This window comes from Micromys minutus (assembly GCF_963924665.1).
Source record: "Micromys minutus genome assembly, chromosome: 1".
Taxonomy (NCBI): domain Eukaryota; kingdom Metazoa; phylum Chordata; class Mammalia; order Rodentia; family Muridae; genus Micromys; species Micromys minutus.
The window spans coordinates 46010695-46028935 of record NC_137969.1 but is presented as its reverse complement, the minus strand read 5'-3'; the positions used below and the strand labels follow the sequence as shown (position 1 = coordinate 46028935).

Sequence of the window (18241 nt, the reverse complement as noted above, 5' to 3'; positions counted from 1 at the left end):
CACGAGGTCTCATAACGTGCGTCTACCCATTCATTCTTCATCGGAAATGGTCTATTAGACCTTTTCATCAGAGAAAGACGGCGAGAGCAATTACCGTGAGGAACGAAGCCTGGCGTATTGGTTTAGGAGGGTTGCTCCGAGTTCGAGGGCAGCCCGAGCAACTTTAAGAACCACCCTTCCCCAGTGTCAAAAGAAATGGGAGCCAGCAGTGAACAAGCGAAAGAAATACCCAGCTTAAGTCTGGTATTGCATTAAGAACTGGAAGCTCAGGCTGGAGAGATGGCTCGGTGGTTAAAGCACTGACAGCTCTTTCCAGAAGCCATAGTTCAATTCCCAGCAACCACAAGGTGGCTCACAACCATCAATAATGGTATCCGATGCCATCTTCTGGTGTGTCTGAAGATAAAAGTCTTTTAAAAAAGAGTTTCTGATAAGTCTGGTAGCACATGCTTATGCAACAAAAGTAAATGCATACACGATATAGTTGTAAAAGTCTATATTTGCAGTACTTGAGAAGCAGGATTGTCACACATGTGACCCTCCAGGTTTACATGCTAGTTCCAGGCCACCAAAGGCTGCATGACACAGCCCTATCTCAAATGAGGTAGAATATAGTTTAGAGTTAGATGGTTTGCTTTACATACATACTCAGTTCCCAAAAATGCACATACATAGACACACGAATGAAGAATTCTTAGTAGAAATAATGGTTCTCTCATGGCACAGGAATAAATTCAGCATAAAATAAATGCAGATAAAGTTAAAGAAATAATGGTTCTTCAATTATCTCTACACCAAGGCTTGGCAAGTTTATCTAGTAAATGCAAATAGTTAATGTTTAGACTATAGAGCATAGGGGCCCAGTCATTCCAAGCCTGTAAACAAAGCAGTGTGAAGGCTGAGTATAATGACACTGAGTAGGACTGGGGAGAGAGCACAGTGAGTTTTGTTTGGAATCCCAGTACCAACATAAATGGTAAGGGTGACAGTGGGTGCCTGTAACTAACCTGAGTTGGTGAGGAAAGGAAACTAGGCAGAAAAATCCCTCAAGTTCAGTGGTTGAGGAGACAATGATCTAAAATGGCAAACTGTAGATTTAGATGTCCTGTCTCCAAAAGGAAAGAAAAAAAAATGGATGATCTGGAGACTCAGCTCAGTGGTTAAAAACATTTAGAGAGAATCTGGGTTCAGGCTCCAGCACCCATTAATGGACAACGAACTTGAAAGTTGTACAATTTGATGTGCTAGAAAATACTGCTATTGTATATTTTCTCATTTATGTATATTAGCTTTGAATATTCAGATATAGATGTTTCACTGGAAATATCCTTATAAGTCAGGGATTTAGGAAGGAGCCATGGAAAAGAGACTTTGAGAGAGTAAGATAGAAGACAATGGTAAAAAGGAACAGGAATAAATAATAGGAAAAATGGGTTAAGTTTGGAGTGAGGGCATGAGGTAAGATAGCTTTTGAAAAGGCCACATGGAAACCTAGTCCTGTAGAAGCTTCCTAAATTAAATACATATATAAAAAGAGGTCTAAGTTTAGAGAATAGATCAGCTCTTAAGAGATGCTCTTCCAGAAGACCAAAGTTCAATTCCCAGCACCCACTACTGACATCTCACAACCACCCGTAACTCCAGCTCTAGAAAAATGTAATACCTCTGATCTCTGGGGATACCTGCATATACATAATTACCCTATACTGAGGGAGGGAATATTCCACCAGACACTTCATGCTAGCAAATGAAAACGGTTGAGTTTGGCTAGTGAAGTCACATAAATCCCCAAAAGCTCTCTAGGCTCTTGGCCACCCTCCAGAACTTGCTGTTAGAACTCTGTTTGTGAAGATACCACATACTGGAGTCATGGAAAAATGACCAGTGGCAATATACACCTTTAAACCCAGCACCTGAGGCAGGAGCAGGTGGATCTTTGTGAGTTCAAGACCAGCCTGGTCTACAGAGCTAATTCAGCCAACCCAATTCAGAGAAACCCTGTCTCAAGAAAAAAAAAGGAAAAGAAGAAAAAGAACATGGAAAAATCAAGCTGGTACTCACTTGAAACCTTCATCTCTACTGGTTAGCTTTTCATGATTCTGGAAAGTTATAAACACTGAAAGAAGAAAGAGGTCATCGTCAAGTTTTCCCAGCTATGAAAAAGTATGTCACATGATTAAGCCACTTCTTTTTTTTTTTTTTTTTTTTTTTTTTTTTCAGCATCAGCATCAGAAACTTTATTTACTACAGCATTAAAATTAGCAGCTTTAAAGCTTCTAGAAAGAGAGGGCTATTGATGCAACTTTCATCCTGGCTAATGATTAATATAATGGCATTAACAGCAGATATATTACTTTACTATTTTGTCAATTAGTTTATATAGCTTGCATATAGTGATTATTTGTTCTTTTGCTTTTCATAGTGATAAAGTGGAAACCCAAGGGGAAATGATTTTCATGGTGTGGATTTCTGTGTATCAAAACCGTCATGACAGTGGCCATGGGTAGCTCCTGCATGGAAGTACGTTAGACCTGAAATATTTGATCCCAGTCCCTAGTTTTCTAATGTCCTTTACACTATAAAATCCACCCTGCTTCTGTTTCCAGTGTACAGAGCTTATCAAAATTCTTGTTAGGCAGAGCGGAGCCTGGCCTACCTGCCAGGCGGAACGGCGGCTCATAGAGGCTGAGCAACTGGTGAGTGGGAGACCAAGACTGCAGGGGAGCAGAGAGATCTCTCGATTAAGCCACTTCTTGATGTAAAGCCTGTTTCATGAGATGAACCTACCGCTGTTAAAGGACCAAAAACATATGGTAAAAACTCAATACTATTATTCTACTAAATAGCCATAATAGTGATACAATGCCCTAATGACTTATAGCTATACACATAGATCAGAGTTTTTCCTTGCAGTAGATGGCAATGAACACAGAGGCTCAACTACTCAGTGTGAAGACAAGACAAACTGTAGACTTCTCAGCCCTAAATGGATGTACATATCACACTCCTTTCTCCAGAGCTGCGGGTCTTTATGGAAGAGGGGACAAAAAAATTGTAAGAAGAATAACATCAAGCAAAGACTGTTCTCCAGACATAAGGGGCAGTTGTACACTTGAGCTCACAAGGATTGTGACAGTTCCAAACAGACAAAGTCAGCACAGAAGAAGAGAAGATGAACACACTATCCCACCAATAGCTGTGGAGCTATAGGCATTTGAAAGCTATTAGCAGAGGTAAAATAATTTTTCTTTAATGATGTGACCTCTGATAGGAGACCACATGCCAGGGCAGGCCCCACTCCCAGATATTGATAAGAGGCTTGCCCATAATCCAAGTCTGGTCTACTACATTTTTTAACGATATTTTTATTGATTGTTTGTGAATCTTACATCATGCACCCCAATCTCCACCTGCACCCCCACCACAAATCATCAACTGTGGGTCTGCAGTAATCGGTAACACTGCAAAAGTAGCTTTAGTGCTCTTCAGTCAATGGGAGCACAAGCACAGCATGGACACTGAACATCCACTTCATCTCCAGCATCAGCATATGCCAAGGACCTCCCTGCACCTGATCTCTGGTGACAGTACAGCTCTCCAACCAGCATGGTCCTCTGTCAAAACTCTGGCCACTGACCAGAGCATGGCCTCTGAGAGAAGCATGAACCATGGAGGTCTTTCAACGTGGCCCAATCTAGTAAGTGAACCATTCTTCATCTTCAGACCTCCTGTTGCTGTTCAGAGCCAGGGAGAGCACATGGATGTGCAGCTTGTTAGAGGGTTGAGACCCAGCAAACTCCAAGATATTGCACAGCACCCTGCAGAGCCTATTGAGTAAGGACCTGCTCCTCTATTAATTGCAACTTTTCTCAGCCCCATCATGGCTGTCCTGGCTCCACTTCCACTCCTGTCTTTGCTGCCTCTCTTAGTCATTCATTGAAGGGACACTGGAAGCTTCACTGTGTCACACAGTATATCCTTCTGCCCAACCAGGTTTCCTTGCAAATGTTCATTGCAATGCACCATTGGTCTCGTATGTGCCCTCTGACTTCTACATTATCAGTACTGGATGCTCCAGAGACTCCTCTCAAATATTCTGCTGTTTGTTGCCCAGAGTTATGGAGATCCTGCAACTATGGTTCCACAATAGCAGGCCCTTCACAAACTCTAGCAGCTCAAAGGAGGAGGTAGAGCTGTGCATGCACTAGGCAAATCACCAATATTATCATCCATACCTACTGTTTGCTCTTTAATTGTTGAGAAAACTTTTTCTTACTGTGATGGCTGCCGCGTTGTTCAGTGGAGAGTACCAACTCAACGCAATCATCCTTCCTGAGCCTCTAAGTGTTAGGATTACAGGTGTAAGCCACTACACTCAGCTGAAGTCAGGAACTTAGACCATTAATTGGCTAGCACAATACATACTACTTTCTAAGTATTTGAAAAATCAACCCATATACAAAATGTTTAAAAATGAATATTTTCATGGAAATTATTTGCTCATTTCCCCTAATCTTTGGGTGTTTATTATCTGTGGAGTTTGGGTTATAGTATAACATTAATATTGGAGACCAGTGACAAAAAGTGGTGCCTGTCAAACTCGAAAGCCTGAGTGTGGCTGTAGGACTCATATGCCACAAGGAGAGAGACAACTCTCAGGGCTTGTCCAGGGACCTCCACGCCAGCCATATGGCATCCATGTGCCAAATTGCTTACACTCCTCCGCCCGCCCCAGAAAACAAAAAATAAAATTAACTGTAAAAATAAAGGATGGCCCTTTATGTCAAGGCACTTTATCCTGGCCACTGGGTCTTGGGACCTGAAACCAACAAGAGTGAGAGAACTAACTTCACAAGAATTGTCCTCTGACTTTTACACAAAAGTCACAGCACATGTGACCCAAGCAAGTAGCACACACTCAAAGACAGAAATGTACAGGAAAAATTAAGTCAATTTAGCATATAAAATAGCCTACAACGGTTGTAGCTTGATTGGTAGAATGCTGACTTAGCATGCATCGAAGCCCTAGCTTCAATCCTAAGTACCAAAGCATCCTTAGTAGCAACTTCAAAGCCGGCCTGGGCTACATGACACACTGTCTCAAAAGAAAGATTCCTGCTAGGCAAAGGGACTCAGGCCTGTCATTCCATCACAGAGAAAACAGAAATAGGACTGTATAGTAAGACCCCACTTTTTGTTTGTTCGTTTTGAGACAGGGTCACTCTAAATAGCACTATAAATAATATAGTTGTTCTATACTCACTGTATAGAACAGGCTAGTCTCAAAATCAGAGATCCTCCTGCTTCTCCTTTATTTGCCACCATGCCCAGAAGGCTTGTTCTTAGAGAGGACTCAGGTTTTATTCTCAGCACCCAGACAGCGGTTAACAAACATTGTTCTAGGAGATTTGGTCTCTTCCGTTGGACCTATTGAGAACTAGGCATGCATGTGATATGCATACACACAGGCAAAACATTCATACACATAAATTTAAAAAGGGAGGCTGCCTTGGTTTAATCCTTATGAGTAATTTCAAAGGAGGTGGGGTGCTTGGAAGATGGCATAAAACTAATTTAAAGAAAGAGGGAGAGAGGAAGGAGGGAAGCAGTTTACTTTGTGCCAAGTATCTTGATGTACACTTGGAAACCCAGGACTCAGGAGTTTGAGGAAGAATATTTGGAGAAATCCATACCTCTCTGGTAGCTCAATCTTCTCTCAAAAAAACAAAACAAAAAAAAAAAAAAAAAAAGGATTTTATGGGATTGTAACACATTCCCAATGCAGAGCAGAGAGGCAAGCCTGGGCTACATAGGAAAGACCTGTCCTAGCACACACTCGAGAAAGGCTTAGTAAGCTTGCCTAGCACTGGGAAAGCCCTGGGTTTGGGGTCCAACACCAGACATAGAAAACTTAAATGGCTGAGAATATAGATCATTGGTACAATTATTAAGACTCCCTAATACCACAAGAGGGGCTAAAACAGATGGAGTTTATTTTTAGCAAATAAAAGCAACTGACTGACCATCACAGTAGCTAAAAGAGAAAAGCATAAGGTCTATCACTTTTACTGGGCCTAACACAAAGGTTTCTTCCTCCTACTCGTAGTACATACATTGTCACACTAACAAAAATACTTTTTATTTTCAGACACAGTCAAACTTTGTCCTCCCCTTAAAATTCATCTGAGCACATAGACTCAACAGCCCAGCTCTCCTTTTGCTTCTTGTCAGCTCCAACCTTCAGTCCCTGACCTTCCCCAGCCTGACCTTCCACCATTTTCTAGCAGTCTTTTTATTTTCACAAAGGTCATGTATTTCAAGTCTGTGTTTAGGTGCATTCCTCTTTTCATAATCTAAAGTAGGATCTGAACTTGAATACAAATACCATCTGGTATAGTGCTGTAAATCGTGGCCAGCATTTCCCAGATTTCTCTTTGATAATGTTGCCTTCCCAGGATGAAGGACATCAACCATCATTTGCTTCCTCTGAAGCATATAGTTGGTCATGAACTTCCAAGTCTGATTTGTTGCTGTGTCCTTCATGATGGTGGCAGCTTCAAGCTACTAGGAGGGAAAGCGAAAGAGCAAGACTGCTTTATAGTGAGGAGGAGTGGGCAGGGTAAAATGTGCCTCTGTGATAGTTTGGACCCCTTTTCCCATAGCAGGACACAAAGTTTCATCTTTGTGTAATTCAATATAGTCCTTCTCTTTCCAGATTAAGACAACAAAAGGGAAGTGATATGGGGGGGGGGGAGGAATTAAGCCTAGTTGGGGCTTCATAAACAGCAGACAGGCACACTAAAAATCCAGCTACTGTGTATGTGAAACTTTCCGTTGGTGTGTGCATACCGGGACAGTTGTGTGGGTATAATTTCCCTTAGAAACTTTCCATCTTCCTGGTGTTTCAGTTTTCAAGACAGGGTTTCTCTGTGTAGTCCTGGCTGTCCTGGAACTTAGCAATCCATCTGCTTCTTCCTCCTGAGTGCTGGCTAAAGGTGAGCCATGACACTTCCCAACTTCCATCTTTCTTATTTGAAACACATTCTCATTAAACAGGAGTTCCCAATAATCAAACTCAGTTCATCAGTCTTGGTCACAACCACTAAAATTCACCAACCTGACCAATTACTTGTATTCAGCTAATCATGGCCACCCCAACCTTACTTGCTATTTAAAAAAAAAAAAAAAAAAAAAAACTTTACAATGAAGTCTACAAGTATTTCCTTCAAATATCTTTGTGTATATTTTGCCAGCATCTATGTAAATGTACATTTGTGCCTGTTGTCCAGGGAGGCTAGAAGGTATCAGATCTCCTAGAACTGGAATCATATATGGTTGTGAGCCACCTTGTGGGTACTAGGAATTGAACATACGTCCTTTAGAAGAGGAAGCCAGTGTTCTTAATCCATGAGCCATCTCTCCAACTTCCCAAAAAGTATTCATTACTTAATATTACAAGATCATGGAGGACTTATGCTGGAGGCTTATGCAACTAGATGTAAAGTAATGAATATAAAATGTAGACATTTTGGCCTGAGGGTGGGGGTGAGACTTTACTGTTAGAATGTCTGCTGAGCATGTAGAGCCCATCAACTCTAGTACCAAAGGAGCCCATAGTTACAGCACTAAGCAATGCAAGACCACCCTCTCTCCACTGTACATGCTGAGCTTGGAATGGGGTGTAAATGGGGACCACTTGCCTCCATCATGTTGCCAAGTCCTGGGTCTGAACCCCAGCACCACTGAAAATTAAACCATTTTAAGCGTTTGCCCATATTTCAGATAGTACTGAAACTACTGAGGTCCAACTTCCTTTTCAACATGCTGAGTAGCTAGGGTGGCATCCTCCCTAATGCTCTGGGAACAGGATTTTGCTAAGCAAAGCAGTAACTTGCTATTTATGTAGTCCATCACTTTTCAAAGTATACTTGAATTCATAAGTCTGTCAAAACATGTCCCAAACAGCTCAAGAATCAACAATTTGTCCTGGATCTTAGAGGACTGACCCAGTTTCAATTCCCAGCACCAGCACTGCAATTGAAAAATACCTACCTGTAAAATTCAGGGCAGAAATGGAGGTAATGAAGAGGCAGTTCAAGGTCATTCTGATTAAAATACTGAGTTGTGAAGCCAGCCAGATATAGATAACTTTGATAGTGATTTTGTACTAGTTTAACTTACAACTATGACCCTAGCATCTTATAAGGTTGAAATTCAATCTCACTGATGGATCCTTGTGCCTTTCCCCTCTGCTGGCATGATACATGTGTGCGACCATGCCTGTGATTTCTTAGTTGAAGATCTGTTGCCTGTGGCTTATAGGTCCTCTCATCTCACATATCCAGTTACTATCAAAACCTCTTGGCACTCTAGTGGACTCTAGGTATCTATATACAACTACAGCAACTAACAGATCTTAAGTGTTGAACTAAGTAACACCATTTTCCTGATCTCTCAATACTGAGAACTGAGTGCTCTCCTTGTTAGAAAACTGGGCTGCAGCTAAAAGATCACTAACCCCTTTATGGAAAACAGAACCAACTTCCAAACCCACTGCAGTCTAGGAGAGAGCATAAGGATGTAAGTCCAATTTTCTGTGTGTTGAGATGGGGTTCTGCTACTATATAGTCCAGGTTACAGGGCACATCTCTGGCTGGCCTCAGAAATTCACCTAACCAGTTAAATACTAGTATTATCACAGAAAAACTTGGTAGCAAACATTGTTAGAAGCCCAGTCACAGTATCTATCTAAAGTCTTTCTCTCAAGAAGGCTTTGTATGTTGCCCTGAAGCTCACTCTGTAGACGAGGCTGACCACAAACTCAGACCTGAGTTTAAAGGTGTGCAAGCTTTATACTACTATTTTAAATTTTATGCACTGAACCATCGTTTTAGGCCAAACCCTACTCTTGCATTACTTTGTGTACTCAAAAATTCAAGTCAAGAGGGAAAGGGAGGGCCAACAAGATAGTTTAGCAAATAAAGGTACTTGCAACCAAGCTTGACAACCAAAATTCGATGCCCAGAACTCAATGAAGTGTAAAGAACCAACACTGCCAAATTTCGGGGGAATTTGCAGTGGTTCATGCACACAAAATAAGCATGGGCACCTCAAGCATAGTTCTAAGCCTTCTTTTCCAAGGGAATTCAGGGCCTTTCTTGCCTAACTATTGAGCTACATCCCTGATCTACCCGATCTTTGTGGGAAGTGGTAGAATCCTTAAATATCTGATATTCTGAGAGCAAGTGGAATACCCCCCCCCAGGAGATTATCACCCTGGTCATATTAGCCCAAAACTATCAAGCACAGACTAGACAACTCATTAACTAGTTACACATACCATTATTGACATTTTCCTCCTAGGGCCATTGTTTGGCTAAATACACCCAAACTCCAAGTGTCTCCCATCTTATTTTATAGGGATTTAAGTGACCAAGGTACAGCCTCAGACACCTGGGTGCAAGGATTAAAGTGTGGGCCACTATGCCCATACTCCCCTTCAAAAGCTAATCTACATGCAGTCACTAATGAGAACTGCTATTGTTCTTTGCTTAGTTTTTTTTAAGACAAGGTCTCCCTACATAGCCCTGGCTGGTCTAAAGACTCCTGCCTCTGATGGGAATAAGAGTTTAGCATAAAGCTCCAAAATTAACCTTAGAAACCTTGTTTTGTTTTGGAGAAACAAATATAGCCCTAGCTATATTGGAATTCTCTATGTAGACAAGGGTAATCTCCAACTCAGAGATCCACCAGTCCCCGATTCCCTAGTGCTTGGGTTAAAAGCACGAGCCACCAACCACTCCCAGCTAGGAATCCTATTTGTAAGACAAGAACCAAACTTAGTATTACAATCCTTAAAATCATCTTCATTAATGTAGGAATAATTTAAACTCAGTGAAGGGAAAATAAATGTAAACCAAGTTTATTTTGTCTTTTAAGTAGTGTTCTTAAAGCACTACAGCTTGGTAAACAATGTAAATTAGTATAAGTCATGTCAAAAGCCAGAGTTTTTTTGTTGTTGTTGTTTTTTTTAATGAGTTGTTAAAAAGATGCAGCCTATTCTAACAGGATAAATATTTTAACCATTTCACTTTGAGTTAATGAAGGCTCACAAATGAGCAACACTCCTCATTGAGGAAAACAAAAAGCTGTTGTCGACAAGCGACAGCGCACACACACAAACAAAAAAACTGTAAAAATAACTAACTGTTCCCATATTTTCGAAGTGGCTTTACAATGGGATGATATGCACATGATCTTGCTGCAAACTTGACACACAGACTTTAATACATGTAGTCTAGAGACAGACAATTCAGCTCAGGAGGTGTCAACTCCAGACAATGCAGCTCTATAACCCCCTTAATGCAATTGCTTTTACTCATAACTTTTCTTCCAGACTGAGATACAGACTAGAAAAAAAAAATGCTCCCTAATTAAAATTCGCATTGTCTACATGAAAAAATTTTATGATTAATTTTGTATTAGAATTTACAAGTATATTTTCAAATCAGATTTGCTGCCTCCCCCCAGCATTGCCTCAAAATGGGCATGAAGTAAAAGTTTAAAAATGCCTTAATTTTCAACTTCATGCAAACTGAATAAAGATGACCAAAACAAAAGCTTAAACAATGAAAGGATATTTCACAGAAAATTTCTTATACAAAAAACACATAAGAAAAAGGGCCACTAGGTGACATTTTAATTTACAAATTGGCATCATTTTGGTCGACAAATAATCCATCTGCTGTTTTCTTCTATGAACAAATGTTGCAGAGAGAAAAAAGCCTAGCATGACTTCAGATTTTAATCACACATTTCTTCTGGAATTTCATGTGGATTAAGAATCCCAGGTACAGACATTTGAAGTTTATGTTTCTCCTCCTGAGCCTGTCGAAGAGCTGTTTCTCTTTCTTCCAAAAATAGATCAGATGTATCTTCACCTGCAAACTCCTAAGGACAGAGACAATGTAAATGTCAAATACAGTAAAATATCAAACTGCCTCTGGGGCTAGAGAAAGGACATTTGGTATTTTACCACTTGCAATAGAAATATCAATCTGTCAGTTTCATTTTCAATGTATTAGAATTATAAGCAAAATTAAAAACAAAATCTTGGGTTGAGAGTCTTAATGCTGTTATCCCATAAACTGCTTTAAATAGTTTAGCAGAGGGATAGTGTTTGGGCACAAACCATAAAGCCCTTGGCCTTAGAGTCGTAAGAGTCCTGCTCACAAAAGCACTTGCAGCATCCCCAATGACCTCCACTATACCCAAGTGCAGATGCATGAACACATACAAAGTTTGAGTCAGCCAGAAACACTGTCTCAAAAAGTCAGAACAAAAAATCTTAAATATGTACCTTTATTTGAACTAAGAAATCCCGTAGATGTTCTTTGAAAGCAGGAATATCCTGATTTAAGCTGAAAAGTCCTGTTACAAAGAGCTTTACTTGAGCACTGCAAATGAAAACAAAAATTATATCTTTACAAATTAAACATCTAAGTGCCATTCTTAAATATAATGAAAAGATGCCTTATTAGGTAGAAGTTCAGACTCTCTTCCCAAGAATCCAAATTCAAACCCCAGAACCCATATCAATTGGCTACCGCAACTGCCTATGGTCCTCAACCTAAACTCACATGCACATACCCACCCATACAATAGTAATACAATAATTTACTCTTGTAGATGAGGGAATGCAGACTTAAGGAGATTAGCCACATAGTCTTGAATAAACATTTGGTTGTTAACTGGATTTCCAGGATTTAGCGGTGTACTTATTTTTCCTTCTTCAACCAGATTAAACATATATGCAAGAATTGATGCATGCATTGTTAGACCTGTTGAAAAGAAGAATTTTTAATCCAAAGATGAAATCTAACAACCAAAACACTTAGTCATTTAGTGATTTTCAGATCTTACCCGCAGTATGTGAGGTGTCTGTCACAACAGAAAAGATATGCTGAAGAATGTCACAAAAATAAGTTTGATAAAAACTCTGTGCTGCAGCTTCCTCTTGCGCAACATTTTGTAAAAGTGTAAAAAGTATCTGTAACCCTAGAGTTAACAAAAAATATCATTACAAACTATTTTACATAAAAATGGGGTGGTCTTACTAGTGTGGTTTTATTTGTGAGCTACTAAGAAAGGAACTCTATCTGATCCTAATTCTTATTTCTGGGTACCACTCCAGCCCCACAAAATTATATTGTAAATTACAGTAACTGAAAGCTGGTTAAAGTCCATTTTTCTTCATGGAGGATTATACTTCTATATATATACTTAATATGGGGTGCCTCATGATATAGGTAATACTAGTATAGACTTTCTTAGCCCACCACAGGTTCCAAATTAACCTGGTTTTCTTTTCTTCTTTATTCTTCTCTTTTTTTCATAGATCTGTTAGTCCAGAACTTGGTTATTATTAAGACCAGAAGGGCCTCAAACTCTTTCCCTCCAGTGCTGATATTAAAAGTATATGCCACCTTGCCCAGCTGAGCTCACCCCACTCCCATTTTTTTCCTTCTGTGTATTAATTTTAAATTATCACCAGAGCTCACAAACTCCAAATGATGCCACATGCATCAAATTGTATAGTCAGATATGAGACATGCCTTGTTTTATTTACTCAGAAAGGGTGTTGCCCTGTAAATTAAATGGGCTTTAAGCTGGAAGCAACTCATGCATTTAAATAATTAAAATAATTTTCATTCAATTGATTCGATATTTTAGAAACTTGGACTGAAAATTGATTACCACTCACTCAAAAATTAAGCATTGCAGAAACATAGTATGCAATTCTGGTCTATCAGTCAAATGACTTGAAGGTTTTTACCTGTATCTGCAACATTCCTCATAGTATGTTTAAAAGCCCAAATAATAGAATCCAAAACAAGCTTGAACTGTGCAGGTGGAATGGCTAGGAATGCTGGGAAACAGTGAGAATTGACAGCTTGAAGCAATAAGAAAAAGTTCGTTCTGTGTTCTGGATACTCTTCAAAATCCTAATATAAGAAAGAACATTTCATTCAATGCCTTGTTAAAAGAGGAAATAGTTCTTGCTTACTGCATTCACCTTCAGAGTTGCCCGCAATAAAAAGCCCAAATTATAGGATTTGTTCGGGTAGATGTAAGTACCATACTCTGTAGAAATCACAAACTAGCAAACACAGCCAAGTTTTTGGTGAAATGTCTACTTAGGAAGCCTGGTGAAAAAAGATGCATCAAATCTGAGGCCAGTCCATGTGCTTTACATCAAGATGCTATTGTCCCAAATTTGTGCCACACCAGAGGGTATCAGATACCATTGTAGATGGCTGTGAGCCACCATGTAGTTGAAGGAATTGACTGAGAGGACCTGTGGAAGAGCAGTCAGTGCTCTTAACCACTGAGCCAGCTCTACACCCAGGAATAACTTCTAAAAACATATTACTACCCAATTTTATCCTGCTATATCTTTAAACCTATAAAACCAATATAATGTCTGGTAACCCCTATGTTTTAAAAGGGATACTATACCTTCAGCCCAGAATTAAACCTCACACCTTTCTTTTGTAGACCATGCTGGCCAAATGTTTAACAAGCTGTTATATGTGTATGTTTTATGTAGGCCAACAATCTAACTGGGTTTTCTAGTTTGATTATTTGCAAAACTCGGTAATTAAAGCTTTAAAGTACAAATTCTAGCTTGCAGTACATTACTCCCCACCTTTTTTTTTTGATCAAGATTTGTTACTAAGATGACAACTACTACAAAGATAATACTTAATTATAGGACTTTGAAACTCTAAATACTGCTACTTACAAAAAGAACATACTATAAAATCTTCAATTATACAATAAAATGTCAGATCACCTACCTTATTTATCATGTTCAATGTGCACTCAAAAACTGCATCAAATATTTGAGGTATTTCAGCTGTTATATGTCCACCTAGTTTGTTGACAATAATGGCCATAGTACTAAGCACTTCTGGTTCTCTAGCAGCTGGAACATTTCTCTGGTAATCAATAAGAACTGCATCCAACAAAGGAGGAACAAAGTTTTCAGCAACCTGTTGGGCAAAAGAATCCTTACTATTATAAGCAATTGTAGGTCATTCCAGTCTCTGAGGCAATTCAGATTATCTGATGAAATAGAATGGGCATCAGTAAAGTCAACATTAACAATGGTCATGGATACAGGATAATTTAAATTTATTAATCAGTATGTCTCATAATGTAGTTCAAACTCATTCATCCTGCCACAGTTCCATGGGGCTATGATGACAGGTGTGTGCCAAACACTTAGCAAAGAGTCCTAAATTGGCTAAATCCAAAATACTACAAGATCTTGGTATGCTCTATAGGGTGAATAAAACCCAAGAAGGCTATTCTGTGGCCACTGCTTTGAAGAAGCTAATGCAGGAGGAGGAACCCACATAACCAGCCAAAGCCAGATACAGTGAATGGTTCTTGCACCCACACCGTCGATAACTTATACATCTAGAGTATCTGACTACTTCTACACGTACACAAGTCTTTAAAATCCCTTTACAAAAAAAAAAAGTAGCTGGATTGCCATAGTAAATTTCAGACAATATGAGATGCTGTCACCTAAGGGTAAGTGAAGACTATTAACTACTTTATTTGTAAGTTAAGCTATTCCATAAGTTTTTTTTATCAGAGTTAGATCAGTCAATCCCCAGTAAGAGTATATGTACAAGGCCTAGAACTTCCTGCCAAAGTCCTCAAACCTGAACCACAGCAGCTCTGCCTGTGTTCTCCTATCGTTGCAGGAACATGCATGAGAACTGCGACCATCACTACCATTTACCTAGCTCATACTGCATTTTCTTAAACCGTTGTTTCAGACTTTGCCATTTTCAGCAAAAATTATGAATGGATTAAAAAACACACACACACACACCAAGAGACAAACAGTAAAAAAAAATACACAAGTGTGTTCTACCAACATTCTAAATGTGTAATTCAGTCTAATCCCTGATTGGTGATTCTCCTGCCTCTGCTTCCTTTGTCAAATCCTACTATTGTGTGCATGACAAGTGGCAAAATAACAATCTTAAATTTAAAGATGGTTTCTATGGTGACAACACAAGGTAGAATTCACAGCATTATGCAGATTTTTTTTTACCTATACCAGACAACTTGAGACAAAAAATACTTTACTCCTCCAAGATATAAATGTTCAAACTAATTGTCAGGCTTTTCTTACAAACAAATAAGCAAATGATACACAATTATTACACAAAAATCTTTGAATGACAGTGTGGCATGGAAACCAGAGAGGTTGTGGAAGCTGTGTCCCAGTGCTGGAATCCACTGAGATTTTGCAGAAAATTGCTGAGCAGGCTGCTCCAGTTTCCATTTCCCTGGCTCACAAACACTATAGCTATATGATATAGTAATAGTGAATAGGCTGGAATCCCCCACCCAACTTTTGGCACCGTGGATTAAGCATAAGAATCTGCTACAGTGTTCTCTATATCTTCAGTGATGACTTTTTACTTTGACTGTCATCAAAGCTCAAGATTAATGATTCAAAAGCCTTAATTTACAACCTTTTATTTTCCTATCTCAAAGCAACCATAGGAGTTCATGAACCATATGTCCTGGATTTCCTTGTGACCTATACATAAAACACGAATTCTATAAGTTTTTATCTTACCAACCCTGCAATCTACCTTTGGACATATTTAAGCTCAAATAATAACCAATTATTATCTATTATTGCCTTCTGTAGCAAAAGGACATTTCTTCAAGAAGCTAAATTGCTACTCTTTTATTATCAAAGGACTCCCCCAAATACTGGTACAAAATAACCATAAACACCGACATCTATCTTTTACTTAACAAATACATGTAGACATGGCATATTTGAGAATAAGTAATAGAAAAAACAAAAATCTTACCATCTGAGGATCATTGGAACGACTCACCCAACCAGATATTAATTTTAAAGTTTCCCTTTTTACTGTCCGCATACTTCTAATCAATGGTTGCTTTGTAACCATTTCACCTAAAGAACAATCAAATATAAGCTAACTTGATAGTATGCAATGTTACAGCTACTTACCCTGACCCTTTAAAAAGCTAGCCCTCCAAAAGAATTTATGGGAAGGAAAGGCTGGAAAATTAATGAACCTCCAAATAGCAAAGATCAAACACAAAGCTTTGGACATACTGCAAAGCAGTTACTCTGTCAATAAACTATACTTGTAGGCAAGAGTAATCTTAATGGGGAAGGGTCCCATACCTACTGACCCCAGACAACAGGGTCGCTTGAGTGAGAAGAGGAAAGAGTATATATAAAGAGTGAAAGCAGAAGAACCTTTCCCACATTCTACCTTCCCCAAGAAGCCAGGATCACTTACCATTAGCTTGAATAGCTGCAGAAATGTTTTCACTGAGGCACTTATATACATTAAGCATATCTAAATAAATCCTCCCAAGCTGAATTACAAAGGGATGACCAACAGCTTTGCAGGCTCTCACATTTGTTTTTAATATGCTACCCAGCTGCTTGACTGTTTCAGGATCTTTCAGGATATCCACATTCTGAAATTATCCCAATGAAACACAATCTCATTTATTGAAAACTTAATCTCACTTATAATCCTAAAAGTTATTTACATATATATATATAAAGCTGGGTTATAGCTCAGTGCTAGGATGTTTTACAAACATGAGGCCCTAAGCTTAATCCCTATCATGGAACCACACCATAAGTTCAACAATCTAAAAACATGGAGTGAAATAGTCTCATCTATCTGGGACCAAAACAGAAGGATATTCTTAAATCAGCCATCTTCGCACATCTCTCCAAGCCACCTAGACCCCACTGTAAACTGTCTCAAATATCTTAGCCCACAAGAAACTATATTATGTAAAAAAAATTTTTTTTCTTCCTCTTATTTTGAGACAGTCTTCTAGGTCACATCTGACCTCCAACTTGCTATGTTGCCAAAATGACTTTAAACTTCTCCTACCTCTATCTCTACAATCATACTTATGCACAACCCCACCTGATTTCGGTAATGTTTCAATTGTTTAAACTCACATTAAAGCACTTACAATAGTAGGGAAAACAGAGTGGGTTAAGGGCTCGCCACATAAATCTGAGGGTTGATGCCGGGTTGAGCTTAAGAAGGGCTTAGCATAATGTTCTCCCAGGGACTTTCCAGTAAATCACAGGCTAAACACTCAATGATGACACCATTTCAAAAATGTTCAAAGTAAGGCCAAACACCCAAATCTATCCTCTGGTTCTATGTGTGCAAAAGACACCCTCATATACATGAACACATAAAAACTGACTTTGAAGCATACAAACATACAGAGAACAACTACAACAAAACCATCCAAAACATAAGAAAATAAAAACTTACTTTGGTTGCCTGCTGAATTATACTGTCCCATACTTGATTAGGGAGTAGCATGTATTTTTCTATCAAATGCTCTTGAACTGTCTGGTCTGTCTGTGCTCCAATCATGTACCCCACAGCTTCATAAAATGTATGAACCTGTTTTTAAATGCAAACATTTAATTTTCATACTCTCATGCACTCAAATATCGAAAAGTACATGTAACCAAATTACAAGTATACTTATTGTATAGATTGATACTTATTTTTCCAATTTTTAACCTGTTTGTGTATAGGTATGTGGATGTGGGAATGGGGGGCTAAGTGTTGATGCCTGAAGAAACCATAAGGTGACAGTGGAGTCACATGAGTAATTAGCATTAAGTGTGGGTGACAGGAACCCACTCTAACCTGCTGAGCTGCTCTCCATCCCCCAAGGGGACTTAATAGTTATGAGACTGGCTACACTTCCAGGAACTTAGGTTTAAGCACAATCACCCACTCTGTGGTCAATGTCTAACTCTAGCTCCATGGTATCTGATGTCTTCTTTCCAGCTTCTTCAAACACCAGGGTCACAGGCAGTACAGATGCATGCATGCAAACATGCACAAGCAAAAACTCATATACATTAATAAGAACAGTAACTTATATACCTGCTGAGGCTGAAGATCACAAATTATAGTATTTATGTTGTTTAAAATCTCATCAATAAATGGCATTACTTCTCCAACTTGAACCTGAACAAAATGCCTACGGCATTTTTGAGCTATTTTAATAAATGTGTCACAAGCCATGTCCTGGACTCCATCATGGGTTTCTAAGAAGATAAAAACATTTATTTATTTTTTGTTCAACATAACAAATAGAAAGTAAAATT

At 39.0% G+C, this 18241-nt stretch overlaps 1 protein-coding gene across 1 annotated transcript in view; it reads right to left on the bottom strand.

Annotated features, from left to right (window-relative positions):
* Window positions 1-9969: 9969 nt before the first annotated feature.
* XPO1 (exportin 1) overlaps window positions 9970-18241 on the bottom strand; it is a 34824-nt gene continuing 26552 nt past the window's right edge. The window contains exons 16-25 of the mRNA XM_080920937.1: window positions 18018-18181; window positions 17388-17522; window positions 16374-16557; window positions 15912-16018; window positions 13860-14054; window positions 12836-13004; window positions 11923-12057; window positions 11681-11840; window positions 11360-11456; window positions 9970-10950 (exon numbers count right to left, since the gene is read on the bottom strand). Of these exons, the coding sequence (XP_080777063.1) occupies window positions 10804-10950; window positions 11360-11456; window positions 11681-11840; window positions 11923-12057; window positions 12836-13004; window positions 13860-14054; window positions 15912-16018; window positions 16374-16557; window positions 17388-17522; window positions 18018-18181 (1493 nt within the window). The 3' untranslated portion in view covers window positions 9970-10803. The remainder of the gene's footprint in view (window positions 10951-11359; window positions 11457-11680; window positions 11841-11922; window positions 12058-12835; window positions 13005-13859; window positions 14055-15911; window positions 16019-16373; window positions 16558-17387; window positions 17523-18017; window positions 18182-18241) is intronic.